Raw genomic sequence first — 21,808 nt, forward strand, 5'->3', positions numbered from 1 at the left:
CAATACTTCTTTTTCAAGTTTCAAATTCACTTTGATCAATAAATCGAAAAACTATTAATTTTTTGTTAAAACGAGATCCCAATAGGTACGCAAAGGCAAACTGTCAAAATTGAAAAAGCTGGTGAAATTTTGGCTAAGTGTCGAAAACTTGATTTTTCAAAGTTCTTAATATTAAAAACGGGTTTTTGAAAATGAAAGCCTTGAACATGAGATTCGACACCATATAATTTTTATAGTCTAATTCAAAGTAACGTTAAAGATATTAACTTTTGAAAATTTGTCAAAAACGTCGAAATTTATGTTTTGTTCTTAAAACCAAAATTTGAATTTTGATCCTTTGAGATTTGGATCTTGAAACCATTCCCATTATTTCTAAATGGAGGGTAAAACCTTAATTTTATTAAAGAACTTAAAGTGTACTTAAATGTTTTTAATAAAATGAAGGGTGGGAAAACATGTATAAGGCATGAGGAAGACAACCAAAAAGTCAGAAGCAGTTTTGATCAAACTGTTTTGTCGATGACAAAAGCATGATTCTGTCTGTGGAACCGACAGAATGGCCTTTGTCGACAGCAATGAATTATTTCACGAATTCTCGACCCATTTTTTGGGTTTTTCATCTGTTATTCGAACCCTTCGACCCACCCACGAATTTATTATTAAAACTTGATAAAAACACATTAAATTTCTAATTCTAACATGAATTTAAAATCAAACGCAAGATTTCTATGATTTATAAATACAAACAACAAGTTTTCTTAAAAATCTAAATGCACATTTTTAAAATCTAAGGTTACTACTAAGAATTGAGAGTCACTTACAATTGTGGCTGTTGGACATGATGAGCTAGCTTGGAAATCAAGGATTGGCGGTCCGAAGCTTTGATAGTGGTTGAACTTGGGTACCAAACGGATCGTGTTGGTTGCGAAACCCTCGATGGAGGTGTTCTTCCTCCTTCAACGACGATGAACTAGTCTTCTTCAAATTAGATGGAACTCCAAGTGGGTAGAATTAAAATCCCTTTGTTGATTTTTGGTAAGAATCCAAGAGAAAGAAAAGGAAACAAAGGTTAAACAGGGTGAGAACTTGGAGCTCGACAAAGTCGACGACTTTGCCTTCTTCGTCAAGGTTCAACTCGGACTTGATTGTAGGGGGTCTTGTCGAGAATAAGTTGAAACCCTTGGTGAAAGAAATGGGCTGGTTCTTTGTGTGTTAGGAAAAGAGAAAATGGATTAAAAAGAATGTTTAGTTCTTTTTATAAGGGTTGGAGGGTATTTTTGATATTTTCCTATTATTTCTAGTTTTGGCGATAGCTTAACTATTTGGACTCAAAAAATGACGAATGAGTATTCCATTTCAACTAATTTTTCGTTGCAAACCTAACGGTGACGTCAATTTTTCTTGATTCTCGCTTTAACAAAATTTCATTATTTTAGGTCCCACTTAACGTAAAGTTCGAGAATTTTATAATTTTTTCATCCGAACTCGAATTCGAACTTGCTTACAGACTAAAGTATATATTCTGACCTTTTTGAATCCAATGGCGAAGTTGGTTTTCGTTGAAAATAAACGGAACAATATCCGAGTATTTTACTCTAAATTCTTCTTTCGGTATTTTTCTCAAAATATCACCACTTAATTTCTTCGAGATACGAGTCAAAAACTCGGGATATTACAACAATAAAATATCAATAAAAACTCTATAGCTTACTAAAATTTTATCCAAATCCTTTATCAAATTCTCAAGAGTTTTTTTCATTTTAAGCTTGTTCATTAGTTTAAATATTTCATTTCCTAAAATTAGACTACAGTTTTTTCACTTTCTAATTCTCTTTATAAGTCCCTTTATTTTCAAAACCCCAAAAAGAGTTTTCTAATATCACCATTTTGTCAATTATTGGTAATCATCTTAGGATGGGAATGATAAGGTGCCTAACACCTTTCTTGTCCCTCAACCGAACCTGCTTGCCTTAGTTTTCTAGGCAGATCATTTTCCCCTTTGGATATGTGAATCACTACAAGCTAAGAAAAATAAATTTTAAAAAATCTTATATAGTGTCCATTCACACTTTAATTAAATGGTGATGACTCCAAAACCTGTGAAGATGAACTTAAACCTCCCCAAAGGTTTCAAAGTCGACATATCTACAAAAACCAAAGGTAAAACTCAACAAATTGCAAAGCCCAATACTAGGTCTAGCAAAGTTTGGTCTTTTGTGCTTACTCGCATGAAGCCAAATGGTAGAGATTTACTCCAAAATGCGTGTACATCGTATGCGCGCACAAGCACTAAGGTTTTTCAGATTATAGGGGCCCAAATCCTTCTTTGAACTCATGGGTCATCTTGCGCGCGTGGGCATACCCATGTCTTTCTCTTATATCCACTTAAGTGATAAAAGAGATTTCATATAAGTGTGAAAATTTCTCTTCTACCTATCTGATCTAGGATTAAACAATATTCATCATATTACATACAATTTTTGATATACAAGTAAGCGTTCTTTGGAGTTGACTTTTTATTCATTCATTAGCAATTTTTGGCAATCAAATATACAACATTATTATCCTCAATGATGTGAATAAAATCCCGCGTGGTCCTACCCTAAAAGATGTGTGGACAGCATGTAAATTATGCTCAAAGAGGCCCAAACAACTATGTTAAAAATCTAGTTTTTCATTAGATTTTCCAACAAATCGCTACAGTTTGATGGGTAACAAAACTTCATAAAGTTAGGTTCCCTTGGAATTGTCAAAACTCCAACAAAGATTTTGTAATAAAAATGCAATAGTAAGGTCTGGTGGATAAATCTCTGTAGCTCGTTTTTCCCGTAGCTTTCTACAGCTAATATCAACGGGAGTGGATCCTCTGTACCGAGTTTCTCCCGTAGAATTCTATAGCTCTTGCTCTATGGTCCATAGAAAATCACATTGAAGAAAATAACTACACATTCATCTTGGATTCATGGTTTAGATTAGATTAAAAAAGTTAATCAAAAAATTTATTTTTCAAATTCCAATCAAGTGTTTGAAATGGATGGTCAAAGAACTCCTAAATTTTACAATTGGATGTAACCGCCTCAATGATGTGGCACACCCTCAATCATTGATAAGGGCTACCGGAGAAACTCATTACAGATGATTTGCTCCCATTATCAATGGTTGAGGGTATAACACATCATCAAGACGGTTACATCAAGTCATTTAATTTAGGAGTTTAGTGAGGGTCTATTTTCAAACACTTGATCTGAGATTTTTTTTTTTTTTTTCTAATTTGATCTAAACCATGAATACAAGAATACTAAGATATTATTTTTTTTCAATGTGATGTTTTGTGGACTGTAGAACAAGAGCTATAGGACAAATGAACTAACGAGGATCCGCTCTCATGTTTTTATTTTTTATGAAGATTGTTGTATATTAGATTTAGCAATTACTATTGAGATATGTATCTGGCAAGGCTCACAGTGGCATTTTTGTTACAAAAGCTTCTTTGGAGTTGTAACAACGCCAAGGACCTTACTTTATCAAATGCGTTCCTCTGAAAACCTTGAAATGAGATCTAAATCAATTTAAAAGATTGAATACATATAATGCCCCCTTTTGTTTAGATCAAATACCCATTATATACTCTCCTGTCAACGTCAATTCTCTCTCCTAGAATTATACATCAAACTCTAAAATTTTATTTTATTTTATTTATTTATTTTTAAAATATGAATTTACAATGAAATCTCGAGAGGGTCATGACATTTGATTGTCAATGTGGTCATGTGGCCCTAACGATGGTTTTGAGAAAGTGAAACAATGTTGAGAATATAGAGGATATAACAAATATTTGATTTAAAAAAAACTGAGGATGTATTGGTATTTCATCTTTTAAAATGATGTTAACCCTTTGTAAGATTTGTTGAGTGACGAATTTGATAAATTAAGGTTTCTTCGTAGTTGTCAAGACTCCAAAGGAGTTTTTGTAATAAAAAGACAATAGATTGGCTGCTTGATAAATCTCTCATTATCATTTGGAAAAAAAACTGGGTTGAGGCTGTCTATCAATGTGGGATGTTAGTGATTCCTAAGAAAAATGTATCCCTATGAAAGTGTGTGGATACCTAGATGAACAGAATCAATCCCTTGGAAATCTGTGTTTTTTAAAATAAAATAAAAATCCTAAGAGTCATATTGGTGGGGAGCCTTGACAGTGTACAGAGGTTAAAAAAGTCCTTATTATATTATTTTTATTGTTATCGAAAGTCTTTTATCTCAAGCATGGACAACATGAATTGATTGTTGATTCATAAGAAGGGTATATAAGTAAATTGAAAATGTGACCATACCATATAATTGACTGTTTTGATAGAACCCCAAGGATCGATGAGATGGCCAACACCACGACTCAGGAAGTAGTGGTCTTGAGTTCTAATCCCTCCTTAAGGGCCACCTTTAGGGATATGTCTCGAACATTTACCTATTGCATCTCGAGGATTAGTCGGGTGGTCTAAGAGGCCCCGCTGCCTTAGTTCAAAAGAAAGAAAATAAAAATAAAAAAAGCATTTCGATAAAAATAAATATTTATGAAAGTGAATGTAGTACTTATAATTATTTATAATGATCTATATAATTTAAATGATTTAAATAATTTGTTTCTTTCAATATGAGATGATTCTGTCAACTAAATATCTATTGCGAGCAAGACAAGATGTGATACGAATTTCAAAGGGATGAGTTACCAAAAACATGCTATGAATTCATCTTATTTATTATTGAAACATCACACTTTCAAATTATTTATAAAGTTGGTAAAAAATTGTTGTCTTTTTAAAACGGTTAAGATGAGAAATTGAAAATTATTGTAAACAACTCTAAAATTAGTTTGATGAAATCTTAACTTCACGCCCTATAACTTTTTACCTTTTAAAAAATAAATAATTACCCCAACAATTAAAAGTACGATTCAGTAAATATTTTCGAAGGTGTACTGCAAGATAAGTTTGAGATCTCTGGTCCATGAGTTGGTAAATTCCCATAGAAAAGCAAGCATCAAATAAATTAGAGTATACTCAAAAACTCAAAATTTGAACTCTTAAAACTAAGCACAGCAAACCATTTCTATAAGAAAAATCAAACATAAGAGTAAGAGATGGAACAAAAACAAATAGTAGTCTCCCTTTTGGTAATGCAACACGTAGTTGCATTAGAGAGATTTCTATCTCTTTATTGCAACAAAAACTAGGAAAAGCCCCTAACAAAACATTCAAATGCACATAATACATGGATGGTAGACTCTATTCAATCCCAATTGTCTTCTTGAATTGCAAAACTAATTCGTAGAACTTGTGAGGATCTGGAAGTGACTTGGATACACTCTCCTTTTCCATGCATCTCTTGCCCCACGCAATTATTGTTGGGCACTCTCCCTCTATATTGAAATTCCCACAGGTCTCGTATGAGTAAAACCAGCTGTAGAAGGGAACGAAGGACACGTCCTCCAACCCAATAGTCTCACCCCCAAAGAACGGCTTCTCCCCAAGCTCTCCTTCCAACAATTTCAAGCATTCTATAAATTCCTTCTTTGCGGTCTCTTGTTCTTCTCCTTTAGTCATAATTATTTTCTTTCCACAATCGTACACCTGTTTTGATAAATTTTAGAGGAAAACCAAATACAAAAGAAACAAAAATAGAAAAACCAATTTTCAAATAAGATAGGGTCCGGAGGGACTGTTACGCATGGATTCTATTTTCAAAATTGACTCTGGCAAAAAACCATTGTAAGGCTTGTGCGTGCATGAGTGTATTAGGAAAAGAAAGATAGAAGAACCATCTCAATCACATTTTGATCAGACCTTTTTTACATTACCGACTCTCCATGTTCGATAGGAGAGTATTAAAACCTTAAAAGTTACTATGGTGTATTGTATTATAGAGCCATTTTAGCTCAAATCATAGCTTTAAAACTTTTCTAGTGGACTCAAAAATCGATCAAGTCAATTCAACTCTATTAGATTTTGACGTAGCTCAGTCATGAAACTCGTTGGAACCAAATTGCCGACTCATGTCAAACTGTACCAAACAAACACTCTTTCCAAAATCCTTGATTTTTCTTACAAAAGTCCATCACAAACCCTTGATTCCCCCCACCCCATTATCCATTATCTTCAGCCTCGATCAATTCATTGACTTCAACATCTTGAAGAAAACCCTTGATTTTCAATCCAAATAACCATCATCTTCAACCTTTCCAACTTGGTCTTCAATCTATTGACTTCAATCTCTTGAAGAAAATCTTTGATTTTTATACCGAAAAACTTAAATCTATTCAATCTTCTCTTGAATCCATAAACTGCAACCATCTAAGGAAAACACTATTTTACCCAAGTAACTTCTATTTTCCCTTAAATCCTATGTTGTTTGTGAGCTATGATAGTTAGATGAGATAGATCTAAAAGTGGAAGAAGAGGATAGGTCAAAGACGAGTGATTTTGGGGAGAGACATCAAGGCATTTGACAAGAGGTTGAATATAAGTGTATTTTGATTCGCTAAACCAAGTTACTCGTACTTTTTGACTTGACCCAACTTAATGAGCATCTAAGTTGTGTCAAGTTTTCCTTTATACTTGATATAAAAAAAAAGGTTGGGTCGAGTTTTCAAGTTCTAAAAACTATTGTTCAATGGCATTTTGTGAATAAAAGAAATAAATTAACTAAGTGTGTGTTTGATAACACTACTGAAGTCTGAAGGGAGGTGGTCCACTTTTAAAATTCAGATTTTAGAAACTTTATTTCCGTTTGTTTTGATTCAGATTTCAGACTTCAGAACCAAAATTCAGAAGTTTTGAACTAGTGATGGAGGGATGCTGGATGAAACTTCTGAAGTCTGATTTCTAGTTTCAGACTTTAGATGCTTCTAGACTCCAAACTTCAGTCTTCAAAAGTGTTACCAAACATAGCTTATTCTCTTCTAGATCAACAATGCCCACCTTTTATCGTAACAATGGCAAAGATCTAAGGTATTTTTGTAACTTGAAAAAACTAACTTACGTGTTTTTGCGGATGTTTTACCCTTCTCATCTTATTGGGAGTGGATCAAACAACTGTAGCATGTTTTTTAGCACCTTGTAACATTTTCTCCCTAAAAAAAAGAGTGCCATGTTGGTGAAAAAAATAACACTACAGTTGTTTCTAAAAGATAAATTTAAAAGAACTATTTTGACAGAAAAAAAAAGGAAGTTCTTTAGCAAAACTGACATTCTTGTCGACATAGTCAGCCCAGAATCTAGCTGTGGCACGCTGATGAGGATCACTAGGCAATAAAGGAGATTTTTCCTTCCAAGCCTCGTCGATATACTGAACAATTACAAGTGATTCGCAGATGGATTTCCCTTTGTGGATCAAAACAGGTATCTTCTTATGAACAGGATTCATCTTCAAAAGAAGATCACTCTTGTCACGAAGATTTTCTTCTCTGTGTTCGTATTCGATCCCCTTCTCAGCCAATGCGATTCTCACTCTCATTCCAAAAAGACTAGGCCAGAAGTCAAACAGAACTACATTTTCTGCCATTTTTTGCTAAGCTTGGAGTGGAGAAGTTGAAGAAAAAGAGAAGGGAAGTTGTGAATTTGTGGTGGTGCTGTGTTGTGTTGGATAGAAGAGTCCTTATAGCTGTTTTGGGTCGAGACTGGAGAGCAGGAGAGGTGAAGCGAGCGAGGGCTTACTTGTGTTTTTTTTTTCTCTGTTAAATAAAGATGGATGTCATTGCTTGCATCATCAGAATATAAAATCCAATCCTTTTGATTTTTCACCTACTAATACACTAAAGTCGTAATTCGTAACGATATGGGAACGCATTCATTGGAGGATTTCAACATACGGCACAACAGCTTCTACCATTTTACTGGAGGGGCAGCTATTTGCAGATGCCGAAATGACTCGTTCACCTACTTTCTAGCATATCCACCTTAACTTTAAAATAACTATCGGCTCCCTTATTAAACATACTACGACCTAATTGCTTATATCATCCACCTGAAGGAATCAAATCATTTTTCTTCTTCTTCCTCTCTCTCACTTCTTCTTCGCGTCTAGAAAGATTTCTGTGGAGGATTTTTTTATTAAGACGTCAGAGAATGACACGAGACATCACGAGGTTCAACCGAATTCGACATTTTCAAAGGAATAATTCAAGCCCGAGGGAACAAGTTCCCTTGATACACAATCTAGATATCAAGGATGTGAGAGAAGTTATGATCCATTAGTAACCAAATAAATTAAGGGTCGTTCCAGATAAGAAAAATTCCTAAATCGAAGGAATGAATAAAAACATAATCTAGATTAGATACATTTCAAATTTAATTCTACCTCATAATAAATATAAAGACAAAATTGGAAACATAATCAAGGAGATCCTAAGGATCTAGCTACCCCTATAATATGGCCAAACTCATCAAAAGGTATGATTTTACTTGCTTCTACTGTTACTCTGCTACTTTTTAAATTTAACCTAACTTGGACTTCGGAGAAGTTGTATTGTAAGCACACCTAGGAGCTTGAAGGTTGCAGAGATCAAGTAGTTCGTAAAAATCTCGAGGTAGTGCAAGTTTTTGCATCTACAATTTGACGTTGTCCGTTGGAAATATTACAAGAAGAAAATGATTATCATGGTGAAAACAAAGCAACAAGAAACCTAGAATGGAGAAGGTGCACCTCAAGCTCCTAATGTGTTCCTCAAAATCCTTTGTCGACCATGCATCAATTGCTTGTGCAAGTGCGGGCGGACATGCAAGCAAGTCTTGAAAGACAATACGTTGAAATATAGGCTCTAAAAAATGAGGAAAATGAGTTACACCAATAGGTATCGGGAGGAACAAAGGATGGAGGTGACCAAGATCTGGAGGATAAGAACCAAGAGAGAGGCCCCTAGGTTAAAGAGACTAAAAGCACAAAACCAAATCAATTTGTGGACTCAAGGAAAATGGTAGCTACTGGCGAAAATGCCACGGCTCGAGAACTTATAACCAAGGATTAAGTTGAGGATTTACTGCATAGAAGAGATGATTAAAACATTTGGGAAAAAACACTGGCAGAATTGCTCAAAATGTGATCCATGAATTAAAAAGAACTCCATTCTCGGAGGCGATCATGACGAAGGATCTCCCCAAAGTGTTTCACTTATCAAAGTTCAAGGTATTTGATGGTACCAAGGACCCATTGGAACATGTGCTGAACTAGCGGAACCAAATGGTTTGTACCAAGGGGATGACGCCTTGATGTGCAAACTTTTCTGCTCTATATTGAGGAAACGCGCAATCGCATGGTTCCAAGGACTCCCCTCAAGCTTGGTCAAGAATTTAGTGAAAATCGAGGAACTCTTTATTACACAAATCATCCACAATATGATGTAGAAGGTTGGGGTGAACGTATTTTTACACTTAAAGCAAGAGTAAGAAGAGACTATTCGAGCATTCACAGCTCGATTCAAGTCAAAGCTTTGGTTGTCCAAGATCCGGATGAGAAGTTGGTTTGTATGGCGTACATGATGGGCGTAACCTTAAGGACCAGGCTGCACGAGTCCTTGATAAAGTCCAGGCCCACCAGGTTGGAAAACCTCTACGTAAAAGTAGAGAAGTATATCAGCAAAAGAACCCATGAAAGGGCAAGGCCAGACAAGACAAATCGTCCTCGCCAGCACAATTGAGCCCGAGCTAGTACATGTAGAGAAACTAACAAGCGTACAAAGATCAAGACAAAAGAGGGGTTGGGATACGAGAGCCAAATCGACATAGAAAACTAAATGAGTTTACACACCCCTAAACGAGAGCCTTTCTAAGATCTTGAAGCACATACAAGATGATCCAAGTTATGTATCGCCTTTGCATGAGTATTAGCGTAAGTTGGGAAAACCATACTATGATTATCATCAAGTAAAGGATCATCATATTGATGATTGCTACCAACTTAGGTCATTCAGGATATGGTGGACGAAGGGAAGCTGAGAAGGTATATGACAGCAATTAAGAAAATGAGGACTCGACCACGAGATGAGAGATGACCTCGGCCTCCTCCCCTAAAGGAAGGTAATCAACAACCTCAAGCGAAACGAAGAATCATTCATACAATAATCGGAGAATATAGCTCAGGGAGACCTCCAAGGAATTCGACTTGAAATATGGTGAAGAAAGTCAGGCATGAGGGCAAAGTGAATCAAGTGACTTTGGGCATCAACGTAGTACGGGTACCAAAATCAATCTAGGGAGACAAGGCAAGAGTATTAACATAGGAGGATCTCGAGGAAATGGCCTCACCTCACTTTGATGTGCTGGTAGTTACCCTTTCAGTAAGGAACGTGGACCAAAAAAGGATACTGATAAATGTAGGCAATGCAATGGACATCCTATTCTTTTCAGCAATAGAGAAAATGGGGATAACAAATAGTTTGGATCCCCCCAACTTACAATCTTTGTATTTAATAGCTCACCGACTACTTCAATTGGGGAGATAATTCTATTTGTCGCAGCACAACCTGAGGTCATCATGACCAGATTCATCATTGTGAACACGGACTCAACGTATAACGTTATACTCAGAAGAAGGTGGATCCATAACCTTAGAGCAGTCCCTTCTACCTATCACCAGGAAAGAAAATTTTCAAGTTGGGAACGACCATGGAAATTTAGGGAGATCAGAAGATGTCTCAGAGATGCTTCATGACATCACTAAAAGCAAGTAGAAGATCAGGGGGAAAGAAAAGAAGGGCCTCCTCAAGATGTCGGTTATAGCAATTACAACATGAGCCATTATCGAGCAAAGTGGAAGCAATAGAGGATGTAGAAGAAGTAGACCTCGGGGAGGACATATAACAAACGACATTCATCAAGTGATTATTACTAGGGAGAATTGGGAGCGTTTGATTCACTTTTTGATAGCCAATAAAGACGTATTCACTTGGTCTTTTGAAGATATGTCAAGCATTGATCCCTAGATTGCAGGCCACAAGCTGAACATAGATCCAACAATCCGTCATGTGAAACAAAAACCGAGAAGATTGGCTCCACACCTACGACAAGGGGTAAATCAAGAGGTCGGCAAACTACTAAATGATTGTAGACAATGTTTTTTGGTTGTGGCTGTTCGGACATACAACTTGTGAGGATGTCCTTGTTAAAACAACCGCCACTTGTGTTTCTTAGAACAATCACAAGTTGTAACTCGTTGGGTTCAACTCAATGGATAAATTAATTGAAGTGGGCCTTTCACGTGAGGTTTAACTTCGATATCCTCCCCTTCCACACCCCCCCCCCTCCCCCTCCCCCACATGCATCGTATGCACACACACACAAAGGTTTTTTCAACCAATGGGTCTAAATTCTTTTAGAATCCATGGGATTTCGTGCATGTGTAAGTTTTACCCACGCACGTACTAAAAGGTTGCTATTTAATGTTGTACACGTTCTGGATATATATATATATCGGGTCGGGTTCCATGTACACATATATCTACTCATATATCTACAACGTGTTTTGTCCTATGTGGCTAAAAGTTTCAGATTGAGTTGATTTTTGGTGAGGATGATCTCTATGATAAGGAGATCATCCTTACCAAAAATCAGCTCAATCCATAAATTTTAACCTCATCAAAAGTAATTTACAAAAAAATGGACGGTCCATGATTCTTCAACTCATAAAGATGTGGTTAGAAGTTTTGGAATTAGCTAATTTTTGGCGAGGATGATATCCTCGTCATAGAGATCATCCTCGCCAAAAATCAATTCAATCCAAAACTTTTAGCCCACATAAGACAAAACCCATTGTAAATATATGAGTAGATATGTGTATACACGGATCCTGATCGATATATGGGAACGGATCAAGGAACATATGAAAAAACATATGTAAAAACAATGTAACATTAATAAAATTTCAAAATATGGGTTAGAAGTTTCGAATTGAGTTGATTTTTTGTGAGGATGATTTCTATAATGGGAAGATCATCTGGAAAAAAAATTAGTCTAATCTAAAACTTCCGACCCCATTAAAAGTGATTTAGAATGTGGACCATCGATTTTTTACCAATTTTTGTCATTAATTTGTAAATCACTTTTGATGAATTTAGAAGTTTCTGATTGAGCTGTTTTTTTGTGAGGATGATCTTCTCATCATAGTGACCATCCTTGCAAACAATCAGCTCAATCCAAAACCTCTAACCCATATTTTGAAAAACCATTGTTTTTTCATATGTTTTTACATATGGCCCTTGAACCACCCCCATATATATATATGGGGAGTAAGGTTCTACCCTCGTGTCAACTCGGCCATCTTGAAAAAAATAAAAAATAAAAATGGTTTTATTTTTTGTTTGCTAACATTGTTTGTTTATTTGTGTTATTTCTTTTATGTACACGTGACAAATTGTAATGTTTATTTATTTTCTTGCTTTCATTGCATATTTGTAAGGGGGTCGATAAAAAAAATGAATGAAAAAAATATGCACGTGCACTTGCGAGCATAGCCCCATTGCACGACCACCCCACCCTCAATATATTTAGCCCCGATGCCTAGTAGTTCTACGGCTTGAGTCGTTATTTCAAGTGTCAGGGATGAACACATCAAATCCGATCACCAACCAACGACGTGCATACTTCGGTATGCATCGACGTTTGAAGATCGGGTAGCCGTGAAGCCACCTATTAGACTCATGCATGTGCCCGATTAGATGAGCTAGGACACGTGTTTATCAAGTTCATATCGACCCCTGAACAAAGTTGTATTTGCTTGAAGTTTTTGTCAGGCCCCGAAACCCAAGTTGTAAGCCCAAGAAGGCAAGTTGTATAAGCTTAGTTGTATTTCTCTTTCTTTACTTTTCCCTTTGGTAAGAGGGGAAAATTCAATTTTTTTTTACTCATGCATATCATCAAAAAGCAAAAGAAAACAAAAAAATGAAAAATGTATTTTTTTTATTAGCCCAAGCCAAAAACCAGAGGCAATGTGCCTCATTTAGGACTAACAAACTTTAAAATAAAAATATAAAAAAATTAGTCAAAATTTGTACTGGTCCGTATTTCATGCACGGATGGCCATGAAATATACTCATCCGTACTTGAAATACGGATGAAAAAAAATATTTACTCATTTTGTTCCCGACATCAGTCTTGACAACTTTTGTTCTCGGGTTTATTTTTCTTTTGATATTTAAAGCTTAAAAATGCTTAAATGGGTCACCTTTTATTAAGCTTAGGGTCTACTCATCACCGTTTTTCTTTGTTTGATCAAAATAGAACTCGCATACATTCTATCGATCAAAGTTGACCCCACCTAACGTGGTATACTATCAACCTCGCCTACAATCAAATCCGATACTGTCCATCACAAAACATTAAAAATGGGTCTACGACCCATATCCATCAAATGGGTCAACCACTTGTATCCACTTTCGAAATGAGTTCACAACCCATATCCGTTTAAATGGGTCCATGACCCATATCCATCCAAAATGAGTCCACGACCCAAATCCATTTCAACTAAGTTCACGACCCAGATCCGTCTCAACTGGGTCCACGACCTAGATCTATTTCAACTGGGTCTACGACCCAGATCTACTTCAACTGGGTCCACGCCCAGATCCACTACAACTGGATCCACGACCCAGATCCACTTCAACTGCGTCCACACCTAGATCCATCTCAACTGGGTCCACGACCTAGATCCATCTCAACTGGGTCTACGACCCAGATCTACCTCAATTGGGTCCACGCCCAGATCCATTTCAACTAGGTCCACGACCCATATCGAACCAAGTACATGATCTATCTATGATCTAACAAGGCTAACAATCGATCAATCAACTCAAATGAATTCAATCATTTAAAAAAAAAAAAATTTTAAAAGCGTTAATTGCAGTCTTTGATCAAAGTCGGTGCCTAGAAAGATATTGTCTTATTGATAGGAGGGGGATAGACTATATCTATTCCAAGAAATGATGTGATTTAAGAATGTCATTGTGCGCCACCACCTCTTCCCTGAAGATCTGACTGGCTGGCATTGATTTCATAGAATTTGATTGAGGGTTAACAAAAAAAAACATATTTTCAACTTGACTTGTTTGCAGCAATCAACTTTTTTAAAATGTTATACCGACTCCGTGTCTATGCCAACTCCATGCTGATGTAGTTTTTTTTTTCTCAATGTTATACAAACTCCGTGTCGATGCCAGCTCCGTGCTAAAATCAACGCCACGTTGATACCAACTCCGTGCTGATGCCGACTCCGCATCGATGCTAACTCCGTATTGAGATAATTCGTTTTTCAAAAAAATATTTTACCAACTCCGTGTCAATGCCAGCTCCGCATTGATGAAATTATTTTCTCAAAAGATTTTATCAACTCTGTGTCAATGCCAACTCCATGCTGATGAAATTCTCTTTTTCAAAATATTTTAACCGACTCTGTGTCGATGCCAGCTCCATGTTGATGTAATTCTTTTTTTTAAATATTTTACCAACTCCGTGTCGATGCCAGTTTCGTGCTGATGAAATTCTCTTTTTCAAAATATTTTAACCGACTCTGTGTTGATGTCAGCTCCGTGCTGATGAAATTCCTTTTTCAAAATGTTTACCGACTCCATGTCTATGCCAGCTCTGTGTTAATGCCAACTCTGTGTTGATGCCGACTCCGAGTTGATGCCAGTTCCGTGCTAGTGTAATTACTTTTTCAAAATATTTTACCAACACCGTGTCGATGTCAGCTCCGTGCTAATGAAATTACCTTTTCAAAATGTTTCATCGACTCCATGTCGATGCCAGCCCAGTGCTGATGCCAACTCTATGTTAATGCCGACTCCCCGTCAAGAAAACTCTTTCACTTTAAAAACAAATAATTTTACCTGACCTAATAAAAATTTCAAAATTAATAATTAAAATATTAATTAAAAGTGAAATCCTAATTAAAATTAAAATCAATCAAGTAAGACTCAAGTCAAAATCCTACAATTAAAGTCAATCAAGTAAGACTCAAGTCAAAATCCTCAATTAAAGTCAATCAAGTAAAAGTCCTCAAGTAAAGTCAATCAAGTGAGTCTTAAGTCAAAATCTTAATCAATCTAATAAGACCAAAGTCAAACCCTAACCCCCTAATAGAATTCAAACCAAACTATAACTCTATTTAAAACAATTATAATTAAACACTAACTCTATTTAAAATAATTTTAATTAAATACTAACTCTATTTAAAACAATTCTAATTAAACACTAACTCTATCTAAAAAGCACTTAAAAAAATCTATAAATAAGGGTCCCTACAACCTATTTTCGTATCAAAAAATAAATCCTAGAAAAAGTAGGTCAAAAAGTTCCCTTAACCTCCCCAAGACCCTAATTTTGAAGCTCTAACTCCTTACTTAACATCCATACCTCAACTTTAGCTCAAAAAACACCCAGAAGCTCTTCAAAAATACCCAGAAATCCTTCAAAAAATCAAAAAAAAAACTTAGATATAAGAATAAAGTACCTCGTCTTAGAGATCTAAAGCAAATCCGATGACATAACAAAGCAAAAAATATTAATCAAGGGATCTCTTTGCCAAATCTGGGGGAACAAAAACCGTTGCGTTCGTAAAGGTAAATATTTTTATTTTTTTATTATTTAGGTCTTTTTAGCAATGTAGTTTTATTTGGGAATTAGTAGAAATCGGTGTTTGTCGAGTGAGGTTGGTGCCTAACACCTTCCAACCCCGTAACGTGATCCCCGGACCCGTATTTTCTTTCGTAGATTAGTATTATTTGTCTTTTAGAGTTAGTGTTCGGTTCCTAGACCATAATAACTAAGTGGCGACTCCCAAACCTCAAAAATCAAAAGCGGATCCGAATTGAGGGTGCTTTCAAGAAGCTCTAACCAAGAAGGAAAAAGAAGAAAAAGAAGATACTAAGGTGAAAGTAGTTGTAATATTTTGATATTTCTTATTTAAGTTTCCCTTCTAAACCTCCCTCTTTTATCTACTCCTTTATTTACATTCAAGCAAATTTACTTTTAAGCTTTCTTTAATTTTAACAATATAGATATTAGTCTTCTTTAATTTAATGTTTTGGGGTAGAAAGTAAAACCTCCTAAAGGTAATCTCCCCTTATAAGCCCTCATTAAGCTCTTAAGAGCATTAGAGTAATTGCTATTTGTTTCTTTACAAGCTTTAAATTTCTAAATTAAATGTGCTTTACTTTCCTTGCAAATTTAAATTTAAAATAGACATTTTCTTATTTTATTTCCTAATGACGTAAGAACTAGAGAATAACCCCCCATTAGAGGTAATCTTTTATTTCTAAGTCCAGTACATGCATACACTATGTGTACACACATCACAATATATTTCTCTAAAGTAGTTAAGGGTCAAAGATGGGGATTTACCTAGATCTACACATAACTCTCTAAACTAACAGAAAACAATCTCAAAGGGGACACAACTCATGTATAAGGTCCTTAGTCTTTCTATGATGGTGTCCAACTCATAGACACCTTATAAAGGTTAAACCAACAAAAAGATGCTCCCAAGTGAACACATAACCTCCTAAAAGAGCCTTGGGATCCAAGAAGGTAGAATTCATATAGATTTCCACTAAAATCCTAAGCTTACAAAAAATTCCAACAAGAGCCTTCGTTAATTTTTGGTTTGTTCATTAGTTTAAATATTTCATTTCCTAAAATTAAACTACAGTTCTTTTACTTTCTAATTCTCTCTATAAGTCCCTTTATTTTCAAAACCCCAAAAAGAGTTTTATGATCTTAGCATTTTGTCAATTATTGGTAATCATCTTAGGATGGGAGGGACAAGGTGCCTAACACCTTCCTTGTCCCTCAACCAAACCTCCTTACCTTAGTTTTCTAGGCAGACCATTTTCCCTTATCCTTTAGAGATGTGAATTACTACAAGCCAAGAAAAATAGATTTTAAAAAATCTTATATAGTGTCCATTCACACTTTAATTAAATGGTGACGACTCCAAAACCCGTGTAGATGAACTTAAACCTCTCCAAAGGTTTCGAAGCCCACGTATCTACAAAAATCAAAAGTAGAACTCAACAAGTTGAAAAGGCCAATAGGTCTAGCAAAGTTTGTTCTTTCGAGCTTACTCGCATGACGCCAAATGATAGAGATTTACACCCCCTGTGTGTACGTCGTATGCGCTCACAGGCACTAAGGTATTTCAGATTATGGGGGCCCAAATCCTTCTTTGAGCTCATGGGTCCTCTTATGCGCATGGGCTTACCCATGATCTGCTCCCATTATCAATGGTTGAGGATGTAACACATCATCAAGACGGTTACATCAAATCATTTAATTTAGGAGTTTAGCGTCGGTCCATTTTCAAACACTTGATCTGAGATTTTTTTTTTTTTTTTTTTCAAAATTGATCTAAACCATGAATACAAGAATACTAAGATATTATTTTTTTTCAATGTGATGTTTTGTGGACTGTAGAACAAGAGCTACAGAACAAATGAGCTAATGAGGATCTACTCTCATGTTTTTATTTTTTATGAAGACTGTTGTATATTAGATTTAGCAATTACTATTGAGATATTTATCTGGCGGGGCTCATAGTTGCATTTTTGTTACAAAAGCTTCTTTGGAGTTGTAACAACGCCAAGGACCTTACTTTATCAAATGCGTTCCTTCGAAAACCTTGAAATGAGACCTAAATCAATTTTAAAAGATTGAATACATATAATGCCGCCTTTTATTTAGATCAAATACCCATTATATACTCTCCTGTCAACATCAATTCTCTCTCCTAGAAGTATACATCAAATTCTAAAATGTTATTTTATTTTATTTATTTATTTTTAAAATATGAGTTTAAAATGAAATCTGGGGAGGGTTATGATGTTTGATTGTCAATGTGGTCATGTGGCCCCCCAACTATGGTTTTGAGAGAGTGAAACAATGTTGAGAATAAAAATGATATAACAAATATTTGATTTAAAAAAACTGATGATGTATTGGTATTTAATCTTTTAAAATAATGTTAGCCCTTTATAAGATTTGTTGAGTAACGAACTTTGATAAATTAAGGTTTCTTTGGAGCTGTCAAAAATCCAAAGGAGTTTTTGTAATAAAAAGACAATAGATAGGCTGCTTGATAAATCTCTCATTATCATATGAGTCCATCAATGTGGGATGTTAGTGATTCCTAAGAAAAATGTGTCCCTATGAAAGTGTGTGGATACCTAGACGATCAGAATCGATCCCTAGGAAATCTGTGTTTTTTATAATAAAATAAAAATCCTAAAGAGTCAAGTTGGTGGGGAGCCTTGGCAGTGTGTTGAGGTTAAAAAAGTCCTTATTATATTATTTTTATTTTTATCGAAAGTCTTTATCTCAAGCATGGACAACATGAGTTGATTGTAGATTCATAAGAAGGGTACATAAGTAATTTGAAAATGTGACCATACCATATAATTGACCGTTTTGATAGAACCCCAAGGATCAGCTCAAGAAGTTGTGGTCTTGAGTTCTAATCCCTCCTTAAGGGCCACCTTCAGGGATTTGTCTCGAACATTACCTATTGCATCTCAAGGATTAGTCAGAGGTGTTCTAAGAGGCCCCCATGCCATTAGTTCAAAAGAAAGAAAAGAAGAAAAAAAAGCATTTAGATAAAAATAAATATTTATGAAAGTGAATGTAGGACTTCTATTTATTTATAATTATCTATCTAATTTAAATGATTTTAACAATTTGTCTCTTTCAATAGGAGATGATTCCGTCAACTCAATATCTATGGGGAGCAAGACAAGATGTGATACGGATTTCAAACGGGCGAGTTACCAAAAACATGCTATGAATTCATCTTATTTATTATTGAAACATCACACTTTCAAATTATTTATAAAGTTGGTAAAAAAACCAATTTGTGATTGTTGTCTTTTTAAAACGGTTAAGATGAGAAATTGATTGTAAACAACTCTAAAATTAGTTTGATGAAATCTTAATTTTACCCCTTATAACTTTTTACCTTTTAAAAAATAAATAATTACCCCAACAATTAAAAGTATGATTCAGTAAATATTTTCGACGGTGTACTGCAAGATAAGTTTGAGATCTCTGGTCCATGAGTTGGTAAATTCCTATAGAAAAGCAAGCACCAAATTAATTAGAGTATACTCAAAAACTCAAAATTTGAACTCTTAAAACTAAGCACAGCAAACCATTTCTAAAAGAAAAATCAAGCATAAGAGTAAGAGATGGAACAAAAACAAGTAGTAGTCTCCCTTTTGGTAATGCAACACGTACTTGCATTACAGAGATTTCTAGTTCTTTATTGCAACAAAAACTATGAAAAGCCCTCTAACAAAACATTCAAATACACATAATACATGGATGGTAGACTCTATTCAATCCCAATTGTCTTCTTGAATTGCAAAATTATTTCGTAGATCTTGTGAGGATCTGGAAGTGACTTGGATACACTCTCCTTTTCCATGCATCTCTTGCCCCACGCAATTATTGTTGGGCACTCTGCCTCTATATTGAAATTCCCAAAGGTCTCGTATGAGTAAAACCAGCTGTAGAAGGGAACGAAGGCTACGTCCACCAACCCAATGGTCTCACCCCCAAAGAAAGGCTTCTCCCCAAGCTCTCCTTCCAACACTTTCAAGCATTCTATAAATTCCTTCTTCGCGGTCACTTGTTCTTCTCCTTTAGTCATAGTTATCTTCTTTCCACAATGGTACACCTATTTTGATAAATTTTAGAGGAAAACCAAATACAAAAGAAACAAAAATAGAAAAACCAATTTTCAAATAAGATAGGGTCCGGAGGGACTGTTACGCATGGATTCTATTTTCAAATTTGACTCTGTCAAAAAACCATTGCAATGCTTGTGTGTGCATGTGTGTATTTGGAAAAGAAAGATAGAAGAACCATCTCAATCATATTTCGATCAGACCTTTTTTACATTACAGACTCTCCATGTTCGATAGGAGAGTATTAAAACCTTAAAAGTTACTATTGGTGTATTGTATTATATAGCCATTTTAGCTCAAATCATAGCTTTAAAACCTTTCTAGTGGACTCAAAAATCGATAAAGTCAATTCAACTCTATTAGTTTTTGAGGTAGCTCAGTCATGTAACTCATTGGAACCAAATTACCGACTCATGTCAAAACTGTACCCAACAAAAACTCTTTCCAAAATCCTTGATTTTTCTTACAATAGTCCATCACAAACCCTTGATTCCCCCCACAGCCCATGATCAATTCAGCCTCGATCAATTCATTGACTTCAACATCTTGAAGAAAACCCTTGATTTTCAATCCATCATCTTCAACCTTTCCAACTTCGTCTTCAATCTATTGACTTCAATCTCTTGAAGAAAATCTTTGATTTTTATACCGAAAAACTTAAATCTATTCAATATTCTCTTGAATCCATAAACTTCAACCATCTAAGGAAAACACTATTTTACCCATGTATCTTCTATTTTCCCTTAAGTCCTATGTTGTTTGTGAGCTATGATAGTTAGATGAGATAGACCTAAAAATGAAAAAGGAGGATAGGTCAAAGACAATTGGTTTTGGGGAGAGACATCAAGGCATTTGACAAGAGGTTGAATATAAGTGTATTTTTAGTCGCTTAACCAAATTACTCATATTTTTTTACTTGACCCAACTCAATGGGCATCCAAGTTGTGTCAAGTTTTCCTTTATACTTGATAAAATAAAATAAAAAAGTTGGGTCGAGTTTTCAAGTTCTAAAAACTATGGTTCAATGGCATTTTGTGAATAAAAGAAATAAATTAACTAAGTGTGTGTTTGATAACACTTCTGAAGTTTGAAGGGAGATGGTCCACTTTTAAAATTCAGCCTTTAGAAGCTTTATTTCCATTTGTTTTTATTCAGATTTCAAACTTCAGAACCAAAATTCAGAAGTTTTAAACCAGCGATGGAGGGATGTTGGATGAAACTTCTGAAGTCTGATTTCTAGTTTCAGACTTCAGATGCTTCTAGACTCCAAACTTCAGTCTTCATAAGTGTTACCAAACATAGCTTAATACTCTTTTAGATCAACAATGCCCACTTTTTATCGTAACAATGGCAAAGATCTAAGGTATTTTTGTAACTTGAAAAAACTAACTTACATGCTTTTGCAGATGTTTTACCCTTCTCATCTTATTGGGAGTGGATCAAACAACTGTAGCATGTTTTTTTAGCACCTTGTAACATTTTCTCACCAATAAAAAGAGTGCCATGTTGGTGAAAAAAATAACACTACAGTTGCTTCTAAAAGATAAATTTAATAGAACTATTTTGACAAAAAAAAAGGAAGTTCTTTAGCAAAACTGACCTTCTTGTCGACATAATCAGCCCAGAATCTAGCTGTGGCACGCTGATGAGGATCACTAGGAAATAAAGGAGATTTTTCCTTCCAAGCCTCGTCGATATACTGAACAATTACAAGTGATTCGCAGATGGGTTTCCCATTATGGATCAAAACAGGTATCTTCTTATGAACTGGATTCATCTTCAAAAGAAGATCACTCTTGTCACGAAGATTTTCTTCTTTGTGTTCGTATTCGATCCCCTTCTCTGCCAATGCGATTCTCACTCTCATGCCAAAAAGACTAGGCAAGAAATCCAATAGAACTACATTTTCTGCCATTTTTTGCAAAGCTTGGAGTGGAGAAGTTGAAGAAAAAGAGAACGGAAGTTGTGAACTTGTGGTGGTGCTGTGTTCTGTTGGATAGAAGAGTCTTTATAGCTGTTTTGAGTCGAGACTGGAGAGCAGGAGAGGTGAAGCGAGCGAGGGCTTACTTGTGTTTTTTTTTCTCTGTTAAA

The 21,808-nt window shown here is 35.3% G+C and overlaps 2 protein-coding genes across 2 annotated transcripts; both read right to left on the bottom strand.

The window, feature by feature from the left end:
- Window positions 1–5,215: 5,215 nt before the first annotated feature.
- On the bottom strand, window positions 5,216–7,842 carry LOC147410804 (putative glutathione S-transferase parA). The gene is made up of 2 exons (XM_086446650.1): window positions 7,243–7,842; window positions 5,216–5,627 (listed from the first exon to the last, which is right to left on the bottom strand). The coding sequence occupies exons 1-2, from the start codon at window positions 7,555–7,557 to the stop codon at window positions 5,283–5,285; spliced, it is 660 nt and encodes a 219-aa protein (XP_086302776.1). The 5' UTR covers window positions 7,558–7,842; the 3' UTR covers window positions 5,216–5,282.
- Window positions 7,843–19,217: 11,375 nt separating this feature from the next.
- Window positions 19,218–21,782, bottom strand: LOC147410805 (putative glutathione S-transferase). Its single transcript, XM_086440280.1, has 2 exons — window positions 21,318–21,782; window positions 19,218–19,707 (listed from the first exon to the last, which is right to left on the bottom strand). Exons 1-2 carry the CDS (start codon window positions 21,630–21,632, stop codon window positions 19,363–19,365), a joined length of 660 nt encoding a protein of 219 aa, XP_086296406.1. The 5' UTR covers window positions 21,633–21,782; the 3' UTR covers window positions 19,218–19,362.
- Window positions 21,783–21,808: the final 26 nt, after the last annotated feature.

This window comes from Akebia trifoliata, chromosome 1, assembly GCF_017979445.1.
Source record: "Akebia trifoliata isolate Shusen 1 chromosome 1, ASM1797944v1, whole genome shotgun sequence".
In the NCBI taxonomy this organism is placed as follows: Eukaryota; Viridiplantae; Streptophyta; class Magnoliopsida; order Ranunculales; family Lardizabalaceae; genus Akebia; species Akebia trifoliata.